The sequence below is a fragment of the Achroia grisella genome, unplaced genomic scaffold (genome assembly GCF_030625045.1).
Source record: "Achroia grisella isolate CSIRO2021 unplaced genomic scaffold, CSIRO_AGI_Agris_v1 utg4131, whole genome shotgun sequence".
In the NCBI taxonomy this organism is placed as follows: Eukaryota; Metazoa; Arthropoda; class Insecta; order Lepidoptera; family Pyralidae; genus Achroia; species Achroia grisella.
Window position 1 is genome coordinate 146,689 of NW_026712847.1, and position 25,694 is coordinate 172,382.

Below are 25,694 nucleotides of genomic sequence, written 5' to 3' on the forward strand. Positions count from 1 at the left end.
AGTATTCTCAGAGCAAGGTTTGTGTTCAATATATTTATATTTTAATCTATATATGATTACATACTTATGTAAATAAAATTACAGATTGAATTTTTTTTGCCCTATTATGTTACTTCACAACCTTAATTTTAAAATGTAAAAGACCCTTTGAAATTCCTATTTTTAAATTTAATTTACATTGTAGAAATTAATTTCATGAAACTAGTTCAAAAAGTTAGTTTGTTTTAGTAAAATCGAAAAAATCATTGCCATGTCAATTTTAAAGCTTGTTTAAAATTAGTTTCAAGTCATGTTTACACAATGAAATAAGACATGGGTCTATATTGTTTTAAATTGCATGGAATGTGATACTGTTGTGGTAAATTAATATTGGGAATAAACATGGCATTTTTAAATGTGCATATGTGTTATCTTTTTCTTGATCATTATGTATGAATGATTGATGATTGCGGTAACGGTCAGGAAATGTTCAGTCTAGTCCTTGCTGCATGAGGGTGTGGAGGTCGCGGAAGGCGGCGCCGAGGCGACCCTGCAGCGTCTGTCGCTTGAGTAGGAAAGCGCGTATGTCGAGTAGCAGTCGGTGTATCTGGGCGCACTTAGCATACCGTTCCTCTCGTGGGATGTCCACGCCAAGCGCACGCACGGGGGCACCCACGTTCGCCCGAACCACCGATGAGAAGTTGCGTACGATCAGGCGCAGTGCGTTACATCCGCATTGCATATATCTGGTTAAGCAAAACACAATATTGCTGTCAATATAAGCTATAAGCGAAAACCGTGTATACAGAAATAAAGAGTTTTAATTACTAAAATTGTACTAGCGATAAGATACTGACATTGACAATAAAAAAGAAATAATTATGTAGATCTGTCAATGCTATAAAACTCATTACATTATCCCCAGTTGAAAATCAGTCATGATGTTATTACTGAGGTGCAATGTTTAGTTCTATTGGGTTTCCTATCTGATACTGACATTGACAATCAAATAGAAAGGATTAGCTTATTTAATATGACAATGCTATGAAACACATTATCATATGTTCCTTATTATACACATATAAAACAATTTTTAAAGATTTTCTATCTAGATAACTTAGGGCGAAGTTTTAAAATACAGAATTTATTTCATATAAAATTTTCTTTTAGCTAGCTATCTATCAATGTATGACACATATGTCATACATTGATGCACATAATCTCGTAAAACAAATCATAATCACATATCTATCATAAGAATGATATTCCTTGTATCATTTTATTATTTATGGAGCATTTATTAATAAGTATTAAAATATGTATAAGTGTTTTCAGAATTTCATAGATAATACCGCTGTAAATTAACTTAGTGTCCCAGCCCTCCAAAATATTCACATCACAATACTCAACATCAACATAATTCGGATACTACACACAGTTTCGGATACTATAATAATAATAATAATAATATAAATATAGTCAAATATAAATAGGGTTAAGTGAATAATTTGGTACATACGACTCATATTTAGTCTGCAACAGCTCATATATTTTGGGCAGCATTAACAAACATATGTCTAGATTCCATAGGGATCTGAAAGGTAAAACATTTATTGGATTAAAAGTGGGCCATGGTCAACAATAAATCACACAGAGGCATAACATCGTAAGTATCCATTGAATAGTACGATAACAGCTATAGATATATATGTTGAAGCTATAGATTCTGTGCATTTTGACTTTGTGCTCATTCTCTTTGTATCTATGGGCAACACTTACCACTTTCCATCAGGTGGCAACATATTAGTCAGTGCAAAAATAATATGCAACAGTTTACTTACGGTTTATGTGCCATCACATTGAGGATATCCAATATGACTGCTTTGTCTTCTAATTCAATAATGGATTCTAACGCCAACTTTAAATTTTTGTTGACTCGTACAGAATGAAAGATCTAAAAATAATGACATTTTACTATTTATTTTTATATTAAGAATGATATATATTGGGGGAAGGGGATTGTTAGTAATTGGGTCTAGTGCTAGCAATCTACCATGTTAGGCCGTCCTCCACGCGGATGACCTGGAAACCTTCGTGGTTAAATCCTGGTTACTTAATCACTATGGCCAAACTGACCTGACCTTGCTTATCTTACATCCTCTACTGGTGCCCCGCCAGCGTAAACCGTTAGCGCAAACCACCATTCCATTATCTTCCATTAAAAATAAAGGTTTAATTACTTTAAATGACACGATCACTAACAATAGTAATACACATCTTTATTAAAATGTTAGCGCCGTTTATACCATTAATCGAGAATTTGGGTATTGATGAAATTTAAAATTTACTTTTTACAATTAAAATATAATCATAAGTAAGTGATTCACATAATCCATATAACGGCGCATCCGATCGTCGTATGTACCTGGAGAGCACGCTGGCGCGCTATTAGGACGGCCATCATGGAGTCGTGGCCGCGCATCATGACGCCCAGCACCTCCTGGTCACTAGGGGCGGCGGTAGGCGCCCTCGCTCCCCGTCGTAGACCACCGCCAGCACCACTTAGGCCCCGCTACACACATAACAGGTTAATTAAGTTGATAGGTGTCAATAGGACAGTCGGATATAATATACAGGAATCCCCCCTATAACACGGCGAATTCTCCTATATAACGCAGGTATTTCCCATTATATTTCTGTACTGTTAAATTTATAATAATTTGTACAGTTCACAATTGTTTTTTTTTAGTTCATATCCCTATGATTTTATTAAAATTGTTCTTAGTTTAGTTTGATTTTAATAAAATGTACATATTTTGTTTTAATATAGATTTTTCTTGATATCCGATTTAAACCCCCCTTAACGCTAAAATTTAAACGTGAATTATTTATAATGCGTTATACGGGAATATAATAACAGAATCGGAATCAATCTACCGTTTTATAGGGTTTTATAGTAATATATACTATAAAACCCTATAAAACGGTATATATAAAAATTTAATTTTAGCCGCAACTTCGCTAAGGTATTTACTACAATTTACAGCTGTGTATGTAGTTATTTGTTTTTAGGAATGCTCCTACGAAGTGTTCTGACAGTGTACTTAATATTGTTTCCACATCATTACATATCATTAAACAGTACAAAACAAAGTCGCTATCGCTGTCTGTTCCTATGTATGCTTAAATCTTTAAAACTACACAACGGATGTTGATGCGGTTTTTTTAAATAGATAGAGTGATTCAAGGGAAGGTTTATTCAAATAATACATGTACGTGCGAAGCCGGGGCGAGTAGCTAGTACAAGAAATTTATAAAAATCTCATCTTATTCCTTGCTGACGTCGTAAAAATAATAATTTAGAAAATAAAATAAATTGTCACGGATCAAAGGGTTTTTAGTCGATATATGTATAAAATTAGATAGCAGTAAGGTCCGGTCATGCGTAGCGTCTGGCCAAAACTAGGTTTTACAAATAAAAACCTAATTTCTGTGTTCGTATTAGCTTTGCCATAACCGAAACTAAGACAGTTCGGTTACGGCATTTCTGTTATAGAAGTTTTTATAAATTTGAATTCAATTGTTAAAAATATGCATTTGCATAAATCTATTAATTTATTAATTATAGATTCATGCAAATATTTATTTATTGCTATTATTAATTATTAATAAATTATTATTATTAATTATATAGTTTCATTTCTTTAATTTCAATGATTATGATCATATTTCATATATCATGATGTGATTGTCAAAATTTTCAATTCCCCGAGAATGGCGTGTGTTTCGTACGACAGATAATTGTAACAAAATTATGTGAAATTTCATAACATGGGATGTTTGTTAACACAATCATGTTATTCATTGGCAAATTTGATAGATTGATATGAAATTTGACACATATAGAAAACCATATATTGTAAGTTAACGTTATTTAAAAGTAAATAGAATATTTATGAAAACTTACGCGAGCAACGTCACGGGATATTTTCTAATTACAAAAAAAACGGAATAAAATCGTACCGGTAAAAATTCTTCGAGATCCAGCCCAACAGGCCTGTCTGTTGCAAACGGTACGAATTCTGGCTCTGATTCCCTTTCTTGCTCTCGGTTGACGCTGTCCACTCTTCGTCTGAAGATAGTAATAATAATGTTATTTCTATGGATAAACATAGTTACAAGTCAAAGTATTTATAACCACAATTAATTACCTGGTATTATCACTGGATGTTCTTGTAAATGAAAGAGATCTTTGTCCCAATGACGGTGGACCCAATGATATCTCGCTATTACTTTGTCGTAGGTTGCTGTTTGCTAAAAAAAAAAGTATAAATATTTCTATATGTTATACTGTTATGAGATTGTAATTTATAAGATTGTGGAAAATGGCAAGAGCTACACCGACAAGGGCGTGGCTTCTAAATTATGAATGAATATATAAAAACAGTTATAAATGTAGTTATTTATATATACATATAATATATATCTATAAATAATAAAAACATGTTTTTAATGTAGTACAAAAATAAATGAAACTTACATAAGCTTGTCGTAGATTTTGTTTCTTTGTATGAATTATGTCGGTTAAGTATGCTGGTCGAGTGAGGGCTGGCAACATAATCTCTCGTGGAAGATATTTGTGTTACTGTGAATCTGTTATCTTCTTTAGCGTTGTCCAACACCCCTGGGTTAAGTATTATAAAAGCAAATTTTAATGTTAAGAAATTTATTCCTCATTAATAGGTAAGTATGACGGTGTTAATGATAATAAGCTTACATGTGTATTTGTGAATGCATGTATTAGAATAGCGAAGATAACTGAAATGGTAGGTTATAGAAAACACAGTAGCTAGTGTATTTTGGACAGGGTAAAAATTCCTGATGTATTTAGTTTTTACCCAATCCAAAAACGACATAACTTCGGGGACATTATTATTTTCTAAGATGAGTAGTGTGATAAAACCGGTAAACAATTATTAACTCATAAATATATTATTTAAAGTTATTTAAACATCTCATTAGACCCGACGAGTGCAAATGTTTATGTGGCCTTAAAATGGGATGTAATAGTTGTGATTTATTACTGTGGGTCTACTTTTAATAGGCTTTTGTTTAATATTTATGTTTATACATATATATGCAAGCGAACTATACTAAAATTTCAAGTACACGTATATACTTACTTGTAAATATGTCTGCTTTCTTTTCTAATACTGTGGATGTTGGTATTCGAGAGTAATGTTCCGAGCGTTGGCGCTGTGGGGGCGAGTGCGGCGGCGAGGGTGATGGCGGCGCGGGAGGCGAGGGTGGCGGTGACGGCGAGGGGGGAGGCCTGCTATCTTCCACCGCCAAGTCGCGTAGCGAACTACTTATACCTCCTTCCAATCTTATTCTCGATTCTTGCGCTGGGTAAATATAGTAGTCATAAAAAACAAGTTCATTAACTAATTTTTATGTGTATGACATTTGCAGAATAAGTCAACTAAACAAATTCAATTATATCTTTAGCTGTAATTGTTATTTTTTTGCCAAAATTTGTTATGGGTTATTACACAACTGATCCAAATAGAAATATTAAAATATATAGAAAACAGCAAACCATGAAAACAATCATACTTTCATTCATAAGTATCATTTCATATTCTTCATCGCACAAATAATCTAACCCGCGACAATGGCAAGTATGCAGGTGTATTATTAGTTTATTTTTTATTAACTACAGCTGTACACGCGTCTTCGTCCGCGTGGAATTTAACTTTATTTTTCTAAAATAAAAGTAGCCAAAGTTACTCCTTATTAAATCAGCTACCTGCCAATAGAGGTCCCGTAAAAATCGGTCCAACCATTTCAGAGATTAGCCGGAACAAACAGACAGACAGAAATAATAAAACTAACAAATAAAAAAATGTTATTTTGGTGTATGTACAGTATTTATATTCATATGCATGTTGTAAAAAACGGTTATTTCAATATTACAAACAGACACTCCCATTTTATTTATATTTATAGATACAAATAAATCACATTGTAGTATCTGTTTGTAATGACTACGAACCTCATGTTATTTTTTTTTAATTATATAAAATTTCTAAAATAAAGCTAGCCTCTATTTCAGAGATTAGACGGAACAGACAGACAGACATTTTAAATTTACAACTTAATGCAAGTACCGTATATACTTTCGTATGCATTAGCGCAACACCTTGCACTAATGCACACGAAAGTATGATATTCAGGTGGGCCGTAAGCTAGTTTGCCATTCCAATTATATAAATAAAAATACTATTTTTTTTTTCAATATAAGCCTACTACCTCATTTTTGGACTTTACTGATATCTTCACCGATTAGTAATTTATCCGTTTGAATGTCTCCAAAGTGATACAGATAAAGTAATTCACAATAAACTTTATCTAGTAAGGACTTACTTGAAATCGAAAAGTCCTCATAAGATAAACTGGTTACCGGAGGTGGAGTACGGGTTACTGAAATAAAAAAGAATGCTTTTCATTGTGAAAAACTTCAATATTCCTCATATATGTATATATAAACTGCCGGGATCACTTTCAGTTCTCATTTTTACATATCAACTTACATGCTCTAGAAGGACGGAAAATTTCAGTGTAGTCATTAATATTGGATATAACAGCACCTGAATCCTCATCTGCTTCTGTGCCAGAAGTTGATTCTTCTGCCGTCTTTTCATCTAGAAGTGTTGATCTATGTAACACTGTAAACAATTAATAAATATTATGCTATACAGAGAATGTACTTTACAAAAGTCACTCTAAAAATTTTTACCTTGCTTAGGGGGTTTTTCTTTGGAAAAACTTTTTCTTACACTATGGCCCTTTTGGAATGGTGAGAGATCCCTTACCGCTAATGGTGCCACAGGAGCGGGACCACCAAATGGATATACTTTATTGAGATCAACAACTGATAATACTACGTAAGTTGAATGAAACGAACCAGCTATCTGAAAATTGGAGTCATGTATGTTAGTCATAATAAAATTAGTATCTTCAACTATATTACTATTTCAAAATTATAATTCAATTAACAATAATAATTTCATGGATTGGATCTTACAAGCTGCGTTTGTGCTACAGTGACGTCATGGATTTGAGTCCAGTGGCAATTTACAGTGTCAAGTGTCCGTATAGGTTCCCATCCGACCACATGTAACCCATCATTACCACATCCTAAAAGTGTTGCACCATCCTCACTGAACACCATATGTCTGAAAACAGTTATGTATTAAATATTGTTTTGTAAAAAACAAACATTCTGCATAGACTAAAAAAATCGTCCATTTTCCATAAGTAGTAAAGATCTTAAATTGAAGGACGTATTTTAAAAAATTAAATTTTACCTGATAGATGTATTATCTTTTTCAAACTTTGATACCAACTGAAACTTTTCCATGTCCCAAAAATTAACAGTCTTGTCTGTGCCACAACTGGCTAGAAGAAACTCGTGAGGATGAAATTTTACACATGTTACGGCTGCCGTGTGTTCTATAAACTCCTGAAGCACTTTACCAACTCGAACATCCCAAACTTTTACAAGCCCTGTTGAATAAGTATATTCTACTTCAATTACAACTTAATGATTTATAATATATACATACTGACACATACTGAAGACCACAATATCAGTATTAATAAATAATATTTCACTTCATTTATAACATAATTATTGAAGACCATAATTTATGCATAGATATTTAAGATTATTCCAAAGTTCCCTTTATACTGTAAGTACATATATTAAATATCCCTTTGTATTACTCAGGTTCTTGCATGGGTTGTTAGTGACTAAAATTATGATTTTCACGTTGTGAATTATAAGGTATTTTTTATTCAATTTTATTTAATCTATTTAGTAAATAAAAGATACAACTTGGTTGAGATTGGAAGCAAAACTATTTAATATTAATCATAATTACATAAGTACCCTCACATAAAACAATTTACAAATAATAATCAAACTACCCTTAGTTTACATACATAACATATCTCATCCCTTATAGTCTTTAAGTCTCAATTTACATACTAAATAGATTCATCAATTGAATTACATACTTTTATACACTGTTTTCATACACTCACAGTTGCATGACATACTGTGCCCACTACGCAAATTTACTTAAGGCACACAAATTATCTCTGGTCACAAATCAGGGTCTGGTATTAATACTTCCGGTGACTTATCTGGTTCAGTATCATCTGGTTAATCCAGGATCCCAGGATGGTCTGCGTTGAAAGCCATTGCAATCTTTACTACCCCGAGCTAAGATCTGATCTGCGTGGCGCCTATGTATTTCTCCATCCTCTGTTCTCACCCTATATGTACTTGGACCCTCTATATCCACAATGGTAGCTCTGAGCCATTTTTGTCCTGACTCATATACACGGATTAATACTGCCTGATTCTTTTTAAAGATTCTATTTGGGACCCGGTTTGCTGCTGCCTCGAGTTGATTCTGGGCATCATCCGGTACACAACTCGGGTGTAAATTAGAAATAGCAGTTCTTTATCTACGACCATTTAGAATTTCTGCTGGTGTCTTATTTGTGCTATTTGGTACAGTGCGTAAATGATATAATGTTTTTGAAAGCTTCTCTGACCAAGTTATATTAGAATTGGCATATGTCAACTTCTTAAGTTTATTTTTAAATGTCTGTATAGCCCGTTCAATATGTCCATTCGTGGCAGGATGATATGGTGGTGAGTATTTGTGCTTAATGCCATTCCTCTGAAGAAAAGAATTAAATTCATCTGAGGTAAAAGCCCTGCCATTATCAGATACCAAAATCTCTGGCAATCCTTGTGCTGCGAAACTCTTCCTTAGCACACTTATAACTGTTTCACTGCTCATTGATGGAACAATCTCTGCTTCAAACCACTTGCTGTAACTATCCACCAATACCAGAAATGTTTTTCCTTGGAAGGGTCCTGGCAAAATCTATATGCACTCGACCCCATGGTTTCTCAGGAGGTATCCATGTCTGTGGGTCTTTCGGTGGGTTATTTCTGACTTGCTGACAATGTACACACACTGACACAACTCTCTCGATGTGTCGATCCATATCATGCCACCAAACATATCCTCTAGCATAGGATTTGGTCTGAACCACCCCAGCATGTGGGGCATGTAATAAATCCAAAACTTTACTCTGTAGTGCTTTGGGTATAATGACTCTGTTGCTCCATAGTAAACATCCCTTACTAAGTGAAAGAGCCTCTTTACGAGACCAAAACGGCTCCAAATCTGGATCTGGACATGAACGGGGCCAGCCATGAAGTATATGAAACATAGCCTTCTGTAAAATTGGATCTTTCTTGGTTTCTCCAGCAATTCGTGTCACGTCAAGGTCCCAACCCTCTGGCTGCTCATCCAGCAGAAGCAGTTGCCAAAATACATCTTCTTTTAGTGCGGATGTATTTGGCTTGTCCATCTACTAAGGGAGTCTGCATTCCCAATTAATTTTCCTGGTCTATATTTAATATTGTAATTATAACAACCCAGTTTCAGTGACCACCTTAACATTCTTGGCGATATTTGGTCAGGAATGGGTTTTACAGGATTGAAAAGACCAACAAGCTGCTTATGGTCTGTAATAATATCAAATTTACGACCAGCCAGATACTCATGAAATTTTGTGATACCAAATATAATAGCAAGGGCCTCCTTATCAATTTGTCCATAGCTCCGCTCATGTGGCTGAAGAGTTCGAGAAGCCATCATAATTGGTCGTTCTGACCCATCATCTATTACATGAACCATCACAGCTCCTAGACCATAATCAGAAGAGTCACAGATTAACAGCAATGTTCTGTTTAATTCATATCCAACTAATGTCAAATCCGATGACAGAAGACTTTTTGCTTTGTCAAAGGCCACTTGTTCTACAACACTCCACATCCAGGGTTGTTTTGAGTCCAATAGTCTGTACAATGGTTCCAGAATAGTTGCCTTGTCAGGCAAAAATTTTTCATAAAAATTGTACAGGCCTAAAAATGCCCTTAATGATACCTTATTCTGGGGTGCAGGTTTCTCTTTTATCTCCTTAACCTTTAATGGAGATGGATGTAGTCCTTCGCCATCAATCATGTGTCCTAAAAAGGTTATGCTGTCTGATGCAAAGACTCATTTTTTTTTTAATTAAGGCGAAATCCCATAGAATACAGTTTACTTAATACCATACATAATCTTCCATTATTTTCCTGCATATTTTTCCACAGACAGCAATGTCATCGAGCAAACATGCTACTCCTTCCATGTTAGCAAATGCTGTTGACATTAAACGCTGGAAAATTGCTGGTGCTGCACTCACACCAAATGCCAAACGGTTCATCCTCATTAATCCCATGTGGGTATTTAGTGTTAATAGATTAGCTGTCTCTTTATCCACTTTCACCTGTGTATATGCTTGCTTCAGGTCAAGTTTACTAAATACCCGTCCTCCACTTAATTTTGCAAAAGCTTCGGCTGATGTGGACAGTGGGTATGTGTCTGTATTTATAGCAACATTAACTGTGGCACGATAATCCCCACATATGCGTAAGCTGCCATCCTCTTTTTTAACAACTCTAATAGGTGTGGCCCATTTTGAATACTACACTGGTGTCAAAACGCCGTCATCAATCATTTGTATTAAAGTAGTTTCCACCTGTTGCTTGAGTGGAAATGGCACTGGTCGAGCTTTGAAATATTTTGGTGGTATCTCAGGCCGTACATGCAAAGAAACCTCTGGACCAGTATATTCACCTATTCATTCATTCTTGAATAAACTTGGAATTTTATTTGTGAGGGATGTTAATTCATCATAGGTCCAGCACAATCCAGAAATATGTATCGCCAGAGGCTTGAACCAATTCCTTCCTAATAAACTTGGCCCTTTGCCTGTTATCACCAACAGCTCACATTGTGCCTCTTTGCCACCAAGACTAGCTCGAACGTTAGCCAGTCCTAACACTTTCAGTGGTTCACGCCTCCATGTCACCAATTTTATGTTGGTAGGAATTAGTGGGGGTGGTGTAACCCATAATTTGTGGTAAATTTCTTCTGATATTATTGTTCTTGAAGCTCCAGAATCTATTTCCATAGAAATATTCACTCCATCTATCCTCACCTCTGCTTTAATTACTGGGAGGTTATTCTCCCCACAATTCCCCTTTTCAAGCGCACATCATTCACCCCTAATACCAGCCTGTCCCTCAACTGACGTTCTAAGTCCGAAAAGTTGCACTTCACAGCTAATAATTTTCCACATTGAGATAAGAACAATGAACGAGCTTTATCAATGTTCTGTTTACCATAGCCAGCGGCATCGAGAGCACACAGTAATTGTTCTTTATAGTCACTCCATTTGTCTGTTTTTGGATTAAAATGTTCCGGAAGCACTATATTATTAATATTTTACATCATTTTCGCAAAATTACATTTATTTTCCTCAGTCGCCATTAAAAGATACAACTTGGTTGAGATTGGAAGCAAAACTATTTAATATCTAGACACGCGGTAGCGTGTCAAGCCGAGTTTCAAGTAAACTGGCAAGCAGCACCGTGTGTATATTTACACGAACCATTTGGAGCCACTTTTGACCCCCTCATAACTCAAAAACTCTTTCACACAAACCTGTCAAATTTGGTTCATATATTGAGACTTGCGAGATAAATATGTGTTCCAAATTTCATAAACATATCTCAAACGGTTATTTAGATATTAATGTCCAAAAATCGACATTTTTATCACTGATCAACTATAGATCAAAATTATAACCCACTTCCAGATGACCTAGGAAGTTCAAATTTGGCATGCAGATAGGTAATTAGGTGAATATAAAGGAAAAAATCTGAAACTGGTAAATTGTTATCATTTTACTACAATTTTTCACTTTAATTGATTCTATTTCAACTTATACTGGACGAATACTAAAATTCTATGAAAACGTCGATAGCCACCAATTGACATTGATCCCTAGCGAAAATATCTCATCTTGTACTGGACGTAAAGTAATATTGTATGAAAACGTCATCATTACCAATTTACGTTGACCCCTTCACATCAGTGTCGATAACTAGCAAAATTCAAATATTGCATTGAGCGGTAAACACTAGTTGCTATAATTTAGATTCTGTCTAAAATATACTCGTACTTATAACTAGGTGTATAGTCGAATGTCGTATTTATTATGTTATTAACTGAGATTTGGTATTAATTATTGTTTCAATATTTAGCGCACATCGATAGTGTAAAATCATTATTTTTATAAATAATTATTAAATAATAGGCATTTCGGTATAGGGCGCCGCGGCGGCGCTGTGTGGGAGCGGTGCGATAAAACGTTGACGCGAACCTGTCCGAGCGAATGGCAGCCTCATATGTCTCAATGTTTTGTTTCTCGATATCTAACCTATAAGGTTGCGATTTATGCTACGAAATTCATAGCTTTCTTAAATTATACTTATATATTTGTGGTTATATTATTATTACATTATTTTAGTAAATACGTATGGTATAGACAATAGTTTAAACCAAAAATTAATAATAATTTTAGTACAGTTATAAGTAGGAATGTATAGTTAACTCGAGAATGAGAACTCATTGGTAACAAATTGTTTTCTTGAAAATTCAATAGATAACAGTCAATTTGTTACATAATCGTCTTTATGAACTATAACGTGTCAATACGAAGTTTCAGATATTAAATAATGTATATGTTGAAAGAGAACAATTCCGTATTTGCTTAACATATGCTATTACTATCCACAAATCACAAAGCCTTAGTTTTGGCAGTCCTCTTTTCAACATAGGCTCCTCTATATTTAATAAAGGGCAGGTTTACGTTGGACTCTCCAGAGTTAAGGGGGTCTTCCTATGTGATGGGTTGAAAAATCGATTTTTTTTTTTCATAAATTGCTCCCTTAACATGTCTAGAATACGGTAGTAAAGCGATTTTAGAAAATTCGAAGTCGTTTTAAAGATACAGCAGGTAAAAGAAAGAGCGGTTCGGAGCGGTGAGTTGGCAGTTAGAGACCGGGCCTATTGTGTACCGTCGGCTTTATACCTGGCCTCCCTTTTATTAATATATTTGTTTATACAAGTTTAGACACGTTTCTACAGACTTAAACAGAAATTTCTATTGTTATAATATTTTACCGAAGTTATTTTAGTCTTGGTTGAACTTCGAAGAGAGCAACAGCTACAAATTATTTTTTTTCATAATGAGTGGACGGAAAGGAAGTACGAGTGGAAATGTTCATCCTGGTCGTAGTAAAAAAAGAAAGTTTAGTGGAAACCGTTTTACCCACCAAAATGATACGGTATTTACATCAGCTTCGGCCAAAAAACTTAAAAATAACATGAACATGAATGTTCCCATCGCTTCGAATTTCGCATATTGCATTTTGGAGTTTGTTTCTGTATTTGCTGCAATCTCTGAAATAGTTATATGTAAAACTCCTAAACAACGAATTATTAATTCGTTGTTTAGAAGCAGAGACACAAAACAATAACGAATCTTTGAATTCTTTGATTTGGACTTTCGCTCCTAAACATCTTCATTCTGGTCCCAAAGTTGTTGAAATTGCTAGCTACTTAGCAGTTATTATCTTTAATGAAGGTTTTCAAGGTATTTTAAAAGTTATGTCGATTATGGGATGCCCTGTTGGTCGTGAAGCCCAAGCGTATGTTGAGAAACGGGATGAAAAGCGAATCTTACGCTCTGAGCGGCGCGTAAGTGATGTCGTTAAACAAGCCAGGATTGACTCAAGAGCTGAACAATCTGCTTTAAAAGAGTTTCACGAGGAAGAGGAAGGAATACTCTATGGACCAGGCATCGCCGATTGAGAGTAAGTTGATATTTTAATAGTTTTTAACGGACTTGAAACTTTAAACGCGTTTTTCTCAAAACTGTGTTTTTCAAACTTTCCTCCATTGTATCTCAGAAACGGCTGGACCGAATTACTTGAAATTTACAGGGCACACTCAATATATGTAAACGCATGGAATGAACTATTATCAATCGAAAATTTTCAAAACTTCGATTTTTTTATAGCAAAAAAAAAAAAAAAAACGCCTAATTTGCAACTTTTATTTCAAATGTCTATCAAAAATCCAATTTTTTTTATATTCATTTGATTATTGGTCATTCCGTGCTTTTAAGCCTACAAATTAAAACGCCGTTTTTTTTTTTTTTTTTTCAGATAAGCCGATCAGCCGGAATCGTGGAGGAAGTGGGAGCTCTTTTTTTCGAGGCGGGGGTGTTCAGAGCGCTGTAACTCTAGTTTGACTGAATATTTTTAGCTGAAATTTTATATTTATACTGTCCAAATATGTGTTAATAAATGATAAAAAACTTGAAGCTCTAAATATTTACTGGTCGTAGAAAAAAAATCCTAAAATATCCCTAAAAAACAGGCCGTCACATAGGAAGACCCCCTTAAAACCTTAGATGGAGTACGTCTTAACAATTTAGATCCAAGTCACGAGAGCTCTATTGTAGATCTGTGGACGTTATACCGCCCCGATTTTCCCAAAAATTCCTGATACTGAATTGGCATTGCACTTGAACATTTAAAAGTTACAAGAAAATATAGAAAATAACACAAAAAATAGACAATTATACCCCGTAAATATACGAAAATACAGTTATCAAAAATAATTTGGTATTAATTTAGTTATAAATAAGTACCTCGTATAATTTATGTACAAAAAGTAATGATATCCCATTAAAACATAAATGTGAAATGATAGCCGAGTTTAATATTATGATATATGGCTTGATTGTTGACTTCTACGACAAAAGAGATGAGATCGAAATGGGTGCCAAGTTCAATGGTCTGTCCTGAAATGTATTTATAACAATATAAAATATCATTTCTTCTTATAACTTAGGATAATATACTGTAGCCTAAGGTCTAACTTGGCTAGTTTTCATATACGAAATATACTGTAGCCTTCGCAAGTTCTAAACATGTTACTTGTCGGTTCCTATTTTAATATTAGTAGTAACTAGCAATCGAAAGTAATAATTGGTATATGAGAACTGGCCCTAGCCGATGTCTTATCATCTTCTAGGTAACACCTTTATATGAATAAATAAGTTAATAAATTAGAAGGTTAATGAAATCATTATTTTTTTATCCATATAATAATACGTATACATGTACTACATATGTCTTTAATTTTACCATAATCATTTAGGTATTTATTAATAACACACATTTTTATGTAATGTACATCAATTTTTCAAATTGTGTTCTACAATATTCTTTGATACCCATATGGGAGTGAAGAACTGATTTATGAATGTGAAAAAAATGAACTGATAGAAGATACTGACCATCTTCGCAAGCGGAGGCAATCCATTGTCCATCAGGGCTGAACTGTAGGCTATTAACAGCAAGTCTGTGACTGGAGTATGTTACAATACATCCACGTTTTCTGGTATCCCATAATTTTATATTGCTATCACATGACCCAGTTGTCAGATAATCCCCATATGGATGAAAATCCATGCATTTTATTGCCCCTTTATGTCCCGTGAATGTTCTTAATAATTTAGCTGCTTCCAAATCCCAAATTTTCAAAGCACCGGTTTGTGAGCCTGCACATACTAAGTCTTCAGAATGTCCAAAACAAACACATTCTACAGGAGTTGTGTGACCACTTAGACTCTAAAAAATAAAGTAAACCTTATATTTTATAGAAGATTCGCTAGCTGACTGATATGAAAATTATAACAAAATGGTAATTTTTAAGTACTGTTTTTAAGATAATATTTTTATTATTCTGTCTGAACTAAATTTTTATTTTATGATCTCAATTACAATTCATATTTTGGTTACTAACTGCAACTGAAGTTTTTTGTGTAGGTTTAAATAAAAGGGTAGTGTTTTCTTTCCTTCCTATATTTATACACCAAATGAATAATCTCTCTCTCTCTCTCATAGAAAACAATAAATTAATGCAAATAAGAATGGATATGATTAATTTACTCTTATACATTTTATACTATAATATAAAATACATTACAAATTATGCTTTAGTTCAATTAAACATATAATTATTATCATTGTTTCGTCATGAAATTTGATTAAAAAATCAAATTATCAAGTTTCAGTATAATGTACTCACTGCTGATAGTTCAAAAATTTAATGACTCAATGAAATTTAGTGAAAAATAATAATAGAAGAGATATGTTTTCTGATACAGGATCAAAAGAAAATGGGTCTAAGGCAATAATTTTAAACTATTTATTCAAACTCATTCATTTTATTTCAAGTTTCTCAAAACAATAAAAGTTCAAGTTATTAAATGCCTACATCGGGCATCAATCATGAGATTTGGCAGTTTATTGAAGATTTTAATATAGCATCTTTATATGAATTATTACTTTAACAGGTGCTGAAGCTAATTTAAATAAAGCAGGTTCATTTAGTATTTTGTAGAACTGTATGTATGTATTAAGTGTATAGTTTAATATATCTTTATAACATTACTGATAAAATAATACAGATATAATTTTTAAATGTATTAGTTTTGTTTATAAATAAATTTCATCTATTTTTTAAATTTCAATAGTTTGTGAGTAGTAGTTGAACGAAATAAAATCAAGTAAAACATTGCCAAATACAATTCAACCTCAAGTAGGAGTCTTGTTGAACTTAATATTAATATTTTTACTCACCATCAAGCAGCTCTGTCTACCAATAGCCCATAAATTAACTTTTTTATCGTCACCTCCAGTTGCTAAGACTTGATTCGATTTGTGTCCCATTGCCAAGCAATTGACATTTGCTTTGTGGGCGACGAATTCTTCTGCAGCAAAAAAATGTAACATCTACATATGTACAAATAGAAGTCATAATTATTTTTATGATATATAGATTTAGTGATTAAATACGTACGCAGTTTCCATGACCTACGAATGGATTCCATGGCATTTACTAGTAAATATTTATACATAAATCCATTCCAAGTATAAGTGTTTAACCTTGTGGATTTAAACGAAATCCTAATTAAGGTAAAATGAATAGTGTCTATATACAAATATTCTGCAAGTAGTTTTAAAATACTTTTGTACTGTTTTGTATTACAAATAATATATTTTATTTAAATTAAAGAACTGTGGTGTGTACACATATTTTTTTATTGTAGGAATTTGACAATATGACACAAACTGATGTAAGAGTAGAGTGACAGTAATCAGCACAGAAGAGTAATAATATGATCAGAGACATCATTGTATCTGAAAATAGCATTTTGGTTTAAATTAAAGTGTTTGAGAAACTATAGTAAAGATTACACTTTCTTTGTTGTTTTTATTATATTATTTTATGATGAACGAGGTTCATTATCAATATTAATATTTCTTATACCATAATCCACAGTAGGTTTATATACTCTGTGACGATAGAGCTAAATACAAGGAACATAATACTCTAAACAGGTAACATTCCGTGTTGCCAACACAACTACAAAAAAAATATGCTAAATTGTTCTTAATATTATACCAAAATTATGCTAAATGTCATAAAATTATGCTAACATTTTGTCACAATGTCAATATGTCATTTAATTGTAATTCTTTAATAATCAACAAAATCTAGACTTTTATGTTTTAATCAGCTATGTTTTTGAATAAGATATCAATATCTTGGTCTTCATTTTGGACGGATGGTGTTGCTGATGTAGATCTGGAAGCTTGATTGTCGAAACTGTGTGGCGAATCTACTATCATCGTGCGGCAACACCGTTGCCTAGTTACGATGGGGCAAGAAGAATAACAAGCTTGTCATTCGAGACCGAATCACTTTCCTGTACATACCTATATATTCATTGTAAATATTTCGTAATTATAAATATGTACATAACAACAATCTGGACTCATCATTTCACCTCCTTCTTTTCCGCTGCTGCTACAAGAACACAACATAAACACAAATAATAGCGGTAACAATATAGACGCTAAAATTGTAACTCTTCATGTTACCTATAGATCGCGGAACTTCATCCGGAATGGTGTAAGAATAGCAAAGGCCTTCTTTAAACCGAATCTGATGCACAAAATGGCATTTAAATTTTATTGATAAACGGTTGCGAAGTTTGTTTTTAACTATATTCATTTGACTAAAATCTCGTTTAATTTCTGCATTGGAATGTGGTAGTGACAGTAACGATATCGCTAAATCTGCAAAGGTGTTATTATTAGAATCGTTTTATTTCATGATCAAAATATGCTAAAAAATATGTTATATGCTAAACGACAAATAAATATGCTAAATATCGTATATGCTAAATTTAGCATAAAATATGCCAAATTGGCCACACTGGTAACATTAATATGTGATATTTGTGAGATAAATCGCTATTGTGTTTATGGTCATTAATATATTATATTTTGTTTATTTCGAAGACTAGACTGAGGGATGTAAATGACATTATTTTTTTATTAATCCAAATTTCAAATGTTACTAGCTGCAGCGATATAGTGCTGTACTTACGGTACAGAATTGTTCAATCGTATTTATTTATTTAAAAATATAGTATAAACGTTTAGTTTAAAGTTTTATACGAAGTTTACAGAACATATTTCCACAATATTCGTACGTACACTATTGTTCCATTACTGTGTTTGAATTAAACAGTACAAAAATATTTTTATGTAGTTCCCCAATTATTTTTATTTTTACGATAAAAAGTAACAGGTACAATCCAACTATTTTTTATTCTTTCAAGCAGATAAATATTTTAAACATAATATAATAATAATAATAATTTCAAGTCAAATACACAGTGCCATCTAGAACCAAGTTAAGTTAGCTAGAGCTTCGGTTATGGGTACCAGAGAACTAATACAAATACACAAATATATTATTTTTGTAAATACATACATATTATACATTGAAAACACCCAGACTGATACAAACAATCATACTCAAGAATACAAATGTTCGTACCGTGGGAGAAATCGAACCCGTGAGCATTGGAAGTAAGGCGGTATGTTAAACCGCTAGACCACCGCGGCCGTGAAACATATGTGTTTTATGAAATGTCACCATACGAAGGTATTTTATAAAAATAATAGTTATAATATGGTATATATAATATAATTCTGTTTTAGTCAACATGTCAATAAAAAAATATTGTGATAAAGCCTTATAATTATTTAGGTCCTTATAATTATTTAGGGGAGTAAATGTTATAAATCTTTTTGTTACGAATTTCGATAAATATAATAAAATGTCATGAATCTGTTCATGTCGTGATTGTTCTAACGTTCAAAAATTCATTAATTTTGTGTTAATGAGTTTTGAATAAACACAACTTTGACAGCACCCAACACTATTTAAGAATCTCAATATGTTCCAATACTGTGAAGAAATTCTGATTGTTTTTAAGTTTTTGTACTTTATATCGTAAAACTTTGTTGGGCTAAAAAGACTTATATCCAGAGCCGTAAAATATTAAATAAATAAAAAAAATGTCAATATGATGGCAACATAGCTAGGTACCATAGGTAATGTCAAATTTGTCTAACAGATAAAAAAATATTTATTCCGGGATAAAAAATGAAAATCATACAGAGTTTGTGTCAAAAGCTTAATTTTATAAAATCTCCCAATATACAAAGTAGATTTATAACCTATAAACAAGGGCAGGAACCCGTACCAAATATTAGAGAATATTTCTATTACATCGACCATCAAGGAATGGTAAGATGAAGCTGGATGTATTCTCGATTTTCCATTGACATAGTAGGCTCCAGTATTTATCATAGTACATTATTTAACTAAACTATTTGTTTTATTGTTAATTAATTAGAAATAGTAATTTTATCAGCAATTTTTAGAAACCTTAGTAAGCGGATTTGTTGGGGAAATGGTTTTGGAAATTACGTCAAGAGAATTTAGTATCTATACATTGTAACAGGCAATACATACAATATCTGTACATTAGATATTGAGAAAAATAATAATATGCAGATATTTGTTAGACCAAAGTATGAAACAAATAATATAATTTATAAAATATGTAATTATCAATGTCATTTTTTATAAATTATTCCCTTGGATGTGTCAACATTAACCCATTGTAGATGATTGGGCCATAAATAGATTGTGCCGGCAACATGTCTCAGTATATGCCGGGCTTTTTCAACTCATCTTGACTTGCTGCAGCTGGGGATGAGGATTAACTTTTGGACTATGCAACCCATCAATGCCTATACATTGAAAGAGTGGTTGAAAGCCTATCAGAACATAACCCTTCATCTTTACACTGTGTAATATGTTCAGATTGACTTAATGGATCATGACTTCAAGGACAACTCTGGAGAAATTTGTCTGAAGCATTACTTATACTTATTATAGCTGACGCCATAGGCCTTGTGCTCTCCTTAGGGCCTAGTACTGCTTCAAATACAGGCTCTCAGATTCGCACCTGAAATGGAATTTACTCAGCATGTGGGATGGGTGTGATTCTATTGCTCTAAGGCAACCCACTCATCTACTTATCTTGTTCTTTAAATCTCTAATTGTCAGTAGTGGCATAAAATGATCTAATACTTTCTTACCCTTGCATATGAAATAAAATAAAAATAATGGCATCTTTTTCTAATATCCCTAACCCACATTCATTTATGTCGTGATAACTTGTTTTTTTCTGTTTTTGTTGCTTTGTTTACTTATTTATTTTTTCTAGTTATTTTTGGATGATTCTAAAATGAAAAATTTTACTTCATGTTACAAAGAAAAGAAATTTTTGGAGTTTTTCTTCAAGAGAGTTAAATTAAATACTACTGGAAGATATGAAGATGAGTTTCCTTTTGTGTCATTATGTGGAAGGGAGAGAAATTATATTAGATGTGATGATGTCCCAATAGTTTATACCCATTTGATTAATAACAGTAGTGGCATATATTTTTTAACATATGGTTATGCTGGAGATTTACTGAAAACACAATTTCTACCCGAAAAAATATATATGTCAAATACAGGCAGAATCTATCATCCTGCAGATGATAAATATGGAGGAATTGGATTGATACGATCGAAACTGGCAATAGAGCTTAGTAAACATTTTAAGTTTAACAATGGGAATAATCTATCACCTACACATTTTATCTGGAATAATGAAACATATGAACTAGACAAGAATTGGTTTTCTGACAAAATTGAAAAGTTTAATGTGAAAATAAAAACAGATCCTGATTAACAATTCCTATGTACTTAAAAAAATAATAAGATAGGTCTAGATAATTATTCATATTATGGTGTATATTATTTGTTAGTAATTTTATTAAGACAATATAAATTACAATATCAATAATTTAGAATGTTATTTGTTATGAAAATAAAATCATGAAAAATATTATTTTGAATTATTATTATCACAGATACCTTATATGGCAAAATAAATAAATATTATATCCATTAATACTACTTGCTCATGTTGTTTCCTCTTTAGAAAAAGGTTGGTATGACCCTGGCTGTACCCAAGATATTCCTTGTGAAAGTCCTTCATTTGGTTTCGGTGGTCTGAGCATTACATTTTTGGCAGTGTCATGAACCTCTGGATCATATGGTTTAAAAGTTATGTAATGTTTGTCATCTATAGGGGGATCATCATAAATGTGATCAATACTTGATGCTACACATTCTTTCACTTTGTCTATAAATGCTTTTCTGTTAGTTTTGTATCTGTAAAAGAAAATGCATGGTTAAGCCTAAATTTATATATTCCTCAAGAGACATTAAAAAATAAATATGGTAGTATTTTTATTATTATACATAAACACAGTCATAAGGCTTCACATTACTAAAGTTGTTCTTAACCTGTTCATATTTAGCTTCCAGTGTGTCTATTTAGTGTTTAAGTAACAAAAAAAAAACATTGACATTTAGAAAAACCTGAGCACACAAATATAATAAAGAAAAGCAGTAGTTGATATAATGTAAGTTGTTGTTTCTGATGACATTCTTATAATTAATATAATATTCTATAGTGTATAATATGTATGTGGATGGATGTAAAGGGAGACAACACCCTAAAAAAAGATGGATGGATTGTGTGAAAGATGATATGAATAAAAGAAGTCTTAGATACCAATATACCGATGACCGATAGAGAGCAGTAGAAGAGAATGACATACTGCGCAGACCCCAAATAATGGGATACAGGACAGGCAATGATATTATTCTATATTGATTAATGCTTTTGGTAAATCAGCTATTGCAAGTAGTAAATACTAATGTATGTTTTTGTACAATTCAGAAAACTAGTAGCATTAAATTCTCTAGAATATTGTTAGAGAGCATTAGTTTCTGTTACCCTCCTTCATATACTTGAGGTGTTGCATAGCTACAATGTTAGTATTTAGACTACCATAAATAGGATTGAACTTACACAACTGAAGCTTCTACATTTGCTGGCACTTTAATATTCAAGTTATGAAATATCCAGTATATGTATTTTAAAAGCTGCCAAACATGGTTGCGCTTCCTGTCCCATTGTGGAAAAACTTCATTTAAATGTAGAATTCCAGTATTAGGCTCCACAGCTGGATGATACAGGTTTGATACAAATGTTACAACCTATGAATACAAATTAATATAAGGCTTGTGAATATTACATACGATAAACAATAATGATAATTATTTTAATTGTCAACTAACAGGAAGATCATCATCTGGAAACTTATCTGGTAAAGCCAATGTAAATCTAAAAACACCTCCTTCATAATGGCCAGTTCTAACAAAGATTACACCGAACCATACTGAAAATAGAATGGTTAATTTGAAAATATGTGCATAATAAATTGTTTTAGAACGAATAATGAGACAAGTAATTTCGCAATATTACTTACTGAGTGAGTTTTCATATGAAGGTATAACGTAAATACCTTGCAAGTTTTCAGTTTGGAGCATACGACTGAAATAAAATCAGTAATTATTATGTTATTATGAAATTATGACCTACCGTTAATTTAAACAACTTAAAATACACCAAAGTTTTGAGAGATTTACTTTCAAACAATTACTTACTACTCTGCCATTATAGTATATTCTTGGTGGAACATAGAATACAACTGTCTCATTTCTTTAACGTTGCTATTTAATTCTTCACTCATTTTATATTTTATTTAAATAATGACACACTTCTTTAAGAAGAAGTGTGTCTACCAGAACAAAAAGAAAATGTATACAAATAAATAATAATGAAATATTATTTATAGAAACAAGACAGTAGTAGTAGTGGTATATTTTATCCACAAGTGGATAGGCAAAGGTACGAGACCATACAGCCTAATCTTCAGTAGTATTTCCATGAAATTACAAAAATTCTTCAAGGCGATATCGCCAAATCTTTTCATTAATTATAAGTTTGTGTTAAGTCCATAATTGAAATGTTTATAATTCTCCGATAGTTGCTATGATAAAGTCGTAAATTGGTTTAAAAGTTACAGTGCATTTGAATAGTTCTTGAAGCGATGGCTGAATAATCTTATATAGTTCTTGAAGCTTGGCAATGAGCAAAATTCTGTTTAAATTAAAGACCAGGCAATATAAAAATAAATGTTCTAATGTTTGATTTTCGTTACTAGAGCATAAAAGACAAATCGGAGAATTAATGATCTTCATTCGGTGTAAATGTGCATTGAATTTACAATGTCCAAATCGCAGTCGACAAATTTGAGTATAAAATCTTCTCTCTAAAAATTTTTTCCCTGAATAAACCAGGGTTTTTTGCCAATAGTGAAACAAGACAGGTGAAATTGTAGATTTAGGCACAGAGCAATTAAAACCAGATAGTCGTACACTGAAAACGGCCATAGAGTTAACTCTAGCGATACTACAGACTATACTATGTGCGCTGTAGCATGGTGCGGGTGACAGTTGCTTCATTAACAATTGCTACATTTGACAGGCAGCACATGTGGTATAAATAGTTTGAAATAAAAACACCGTACTAGTTGGCATTAGCTAGCGCAGTTAAGATAATATTACACAGTAATAGTAATGCGATTTGAGCACCGTTGTCACTCGATTTAATCAGTCATTTATTGAATATGGAAAATTTAAATTGTAATGGAAACATATTTGTCAGGTAATTCACCATAATAATAGTTTTTGGTGGGAACCGCGTGGAGATCGACCAGGCACGGTACATTGCTAGCAATGAAGTAACCAATCCCTATTTCTAATAAACGTCTCCCGCCAATATACAATTTTTTTTGTAAATTGTTAACAATTAATAAACTACAATATATAAATTTATTAATTATAAATAAATGGATAAAGGCAAGTTTTAAATAATTAATCATTAATACCTCTCAGATATACCCACTTCGAATTTGAGTACCTGATGATCCCGGATAAGCGCGGCGGGTGTTCGCAATTAGCTGGGATTATCCTGCACGTGGCCCGAGATTTATCCCTTATCTATCTTCATTCATAATACTTAGCTATGGGTAGGTATACCGTATATTAGATGACAACAAAATTATTAAAGGTTACTACCTATATGTAGAGGTATTTATATGTGATATTAAGTAGGTATGTGATCTACATAGTTTTGTGCAAACGAAAGAAGCGTTCAAAGGTACCTATTAGAAATTTAGAAATAAGTTAACTTAATTTTAACTTTGTTCGAACTTTAGTAGTTTTTATGAAATAATAAGAAAATCGCAGTCAATGACAAGTTTTGAGCACGGGACAAAGATGGAGTAAAATTTTGCTTAGGTGGGGCGTACAAAAAGATTTGTTATATATTATAATATATAACAAATCTTTAGTTATTCTATTATAGTTATTCTATTGTAGGGGAGAAAAATAAAATACTTGGTGTTCAAAAATCACAAAATATCAATAATAATTATTAGCAGATTAAATAACAAATAAGTAATTGTAAATCAATAAAAGTAGTAAATAGACTAATTTAAATAGAATTGTATGAAATGGAATCAAAAAATTTTTTATATTAAAAAAGAAATTTACATACTGTTGTAATAGGTACTTTTGACTTTTACATATTCTATCTTTAGGTAGGTACGAGTATATTAAGTCATGCCTACTGTTGCTATGCCTATTTCAAGTATGACTTATCTATACCAAAAAAATATGACAAGTGAATACAGATTATAGAGTTGTTGCAAAGAACACAAAGGCTAAAAACAGGCTCTAAAAAGTTAGGTGTGTCCTCTTAGAGCCAGACAGTATTTCACGCTGGCCCATCGTTTGTATTGTTTATACGAGATACATATCTGATTGCATATGACATATTGATCTAATTTTGGGCTGAAGATCCACAATGTCAACTACTTGTATTTGACCCAATTCAGAAGCGAGCAGTTAGAATCGTTGAATAACGTCTTATTGACAGATTCGACAGTAGGTACATATTGTGGAGAGTGTTCTATTCTCTGTAATTATTTGGATTACTGCTGAATTCAATATTCGCACAACCCGCTAGAAATTAAAATAACCTCCTTCGCAACTGTACCTACGAATTGAAAAAAGGCTGAGCTTTTTGTCAGTTCCCAGAAATGAATGATATTTTCGAACTCATATGATATGATTGAAACCTTTAAGAAAAGAATAATTCCTATTTACAAAAGCTTTCGTCTTATCGACAACTTCCCTGATATTGCAGGCGAAAATGGGCGACGGGAATCAGTTAGCGTCAGATGTGCCGTAAGTCCG

At 32.6% G+C, this 25,694-nt stretch overlaps 3 protein-coding genes across 5 annotated transcripts; 1 reads left to right on the plus strand and 2 right to left on the minus strand.

The window, feature by feature from the left end:
* Positions 1 to 281: 281 nt before the first annotated feature.
* LOC131844827 (katanin p80 WD40 repeat-containing subunit B1) lies at positions 282 to 17,014 on the minus strand. 3 transcript variants are annotated; one of them, XM_059193801.1, is made up of 16 exons: positions 16,899 to 17,014; positions 16,679 to 16,809; positions 15,331 to 15,664; positions 7,350 to 7,548; positions 7,067 to 7,217; positions 6,779 to 6,953; positions 6,630 to 6,707; positions 6,406 to 6,462; positions 5,163 to 5,384; positions 4,520 to 4,663; positions 4,191 to 4,293; positions 4,003 to 4,111; positions 2,405 to 2,551; positions 1,821 to 1,933; positions 1,499 to 1,573; positions 282 to 725 (listed from the first exon to the last, which is right to left on the minus strand). In XM_059193801.1, the coding sequence occupies exons 1-16, from the start codon at positions 16,954 to 16,956 to the stop codon at positions 470 to 472; spliced, it is 2,352 nt and encodes a 783-aa protein (XP_059049784.1). In that variant the 5' UTR covers positions 16,957 to 17,014; the 3' UTR covers positions 282 to 469. The 3 variants fall into 3 exon arrangements, with proteins under 3 accessions (XP_059049784.1, XP_059049783.1, XP_059049785.1); XM_059193800.1 differs by having other exon boundaries at positions 6,573 to 6,707; XM_059193802.1 differs by lacking the exon at positions 4,520 to 4,663 and having other exon boundaries at positions 6,573 to 6,707.
* Positions 17,015 to 19,562: 2,548 nt separating this feature from the next.
* LOC131844820 (UPF0598 protein CG30010-like) lies at positions 19,563 to 21,292 on the plus strand. Its single transcript, XM_059193790.1, has 2 exons — positions 19,563 to 19,706; positions 20,695 to 21,292. The coding sequence occupies exons 1-2, from the start codon at positions 19,563 to 19,565 to the stop codon at positions 21,205 to 21,207; spliced, it is 657 nt and encodes a 218-aa protein (XP_059049773.1). The 3' UTR covers positions 21,208 to 21,292.
* Positions 21,293 to 21,352: 60 nt separating this feature from the next.
* LOC131844819 (protein crossbronx homolog) lies at positions 21,353 to 23,149 on the minus strand. Its single transcript, XM_059193789.1, has 5 exons — positions 23,037 to 23,149; positions 22,859 to 22,923; positions 22,668 to 22,768; positions 22,399 to 22,586; positions 21,353 to 21,692 (listed from the first exon to the last, which is right to left on the minus strand). Exons 1-5 carry the CDS (start codon positions 23,120 to 23,122, stop codon positions 21,440 to 21,442), a joined length of 693 nt encoding a protein of 230 aa, XP_059049772.1. The 5' UTR covers positions 23,123 to 23,149; the 3' UTR covers positions 21,353 to 21,439.
* Positions 23,150 to 25,694: the final 2,545 nt, after the last annotated feature.

Bases quoted from the DNA above. Each gene is read 5' to 3' on its own strand.
- LOC131844819 (XM_059193789.1), bottom strand. From the start codon at position 23,122: ATGAGTGAAGAATTAAATAGCAACGTTAAAGAAATGAGACAGTTGTAT. The intron at 22,769-22,858 runs GTAAGTAATATT...TTCTATTTTCAG, and splicing joins TTCATATGAAAACTCACTCA to TATGGTTCGGTGTAATCTTT. The intron at 22,587-22,667 runs GTTAGTTGACAA...TTGTATTCATAG, and splicing joins TTCCAGATGATGATCTTCCT to GTTGTAACATTTGTATCAAA.
- LOC131844820 (XM_059193790.1), top strand. From the start codon at position 19,563: ATGAAAATCATACAGAGTTTGTGTCAAAAGCTTAATTTTATAAAATCT. The intron at 19,707-20,694 runs GTAAGATGAAGC...TATTTTTTCTAG, and splicing joins ACATCGACCATCAAGGAATG to TTATTTTTGGATGATTCTAA.
- LOC131844827 (XM_059193800.1), bottom strand. From the start codon at position 16,956: ATGTATAAATATTTACTAGTAAATGCCATGGAATCCATTCGTAGGTCA. The intron at 7,549-15,330 runs GTCAGTATCTTC...CTTATTCAACAG, and splicing joins TGCCTCCGCTTGCGAAGATG to GGCTTGTAAAAGTTTGGGAT. The intron at 1,934-2,404 runs GTACATACGACG...CATTATTTTTAG, and splicing joins CGCGCCAGCGTGCTCTCCAG to ATCTTTCATTCTGTACGAGT.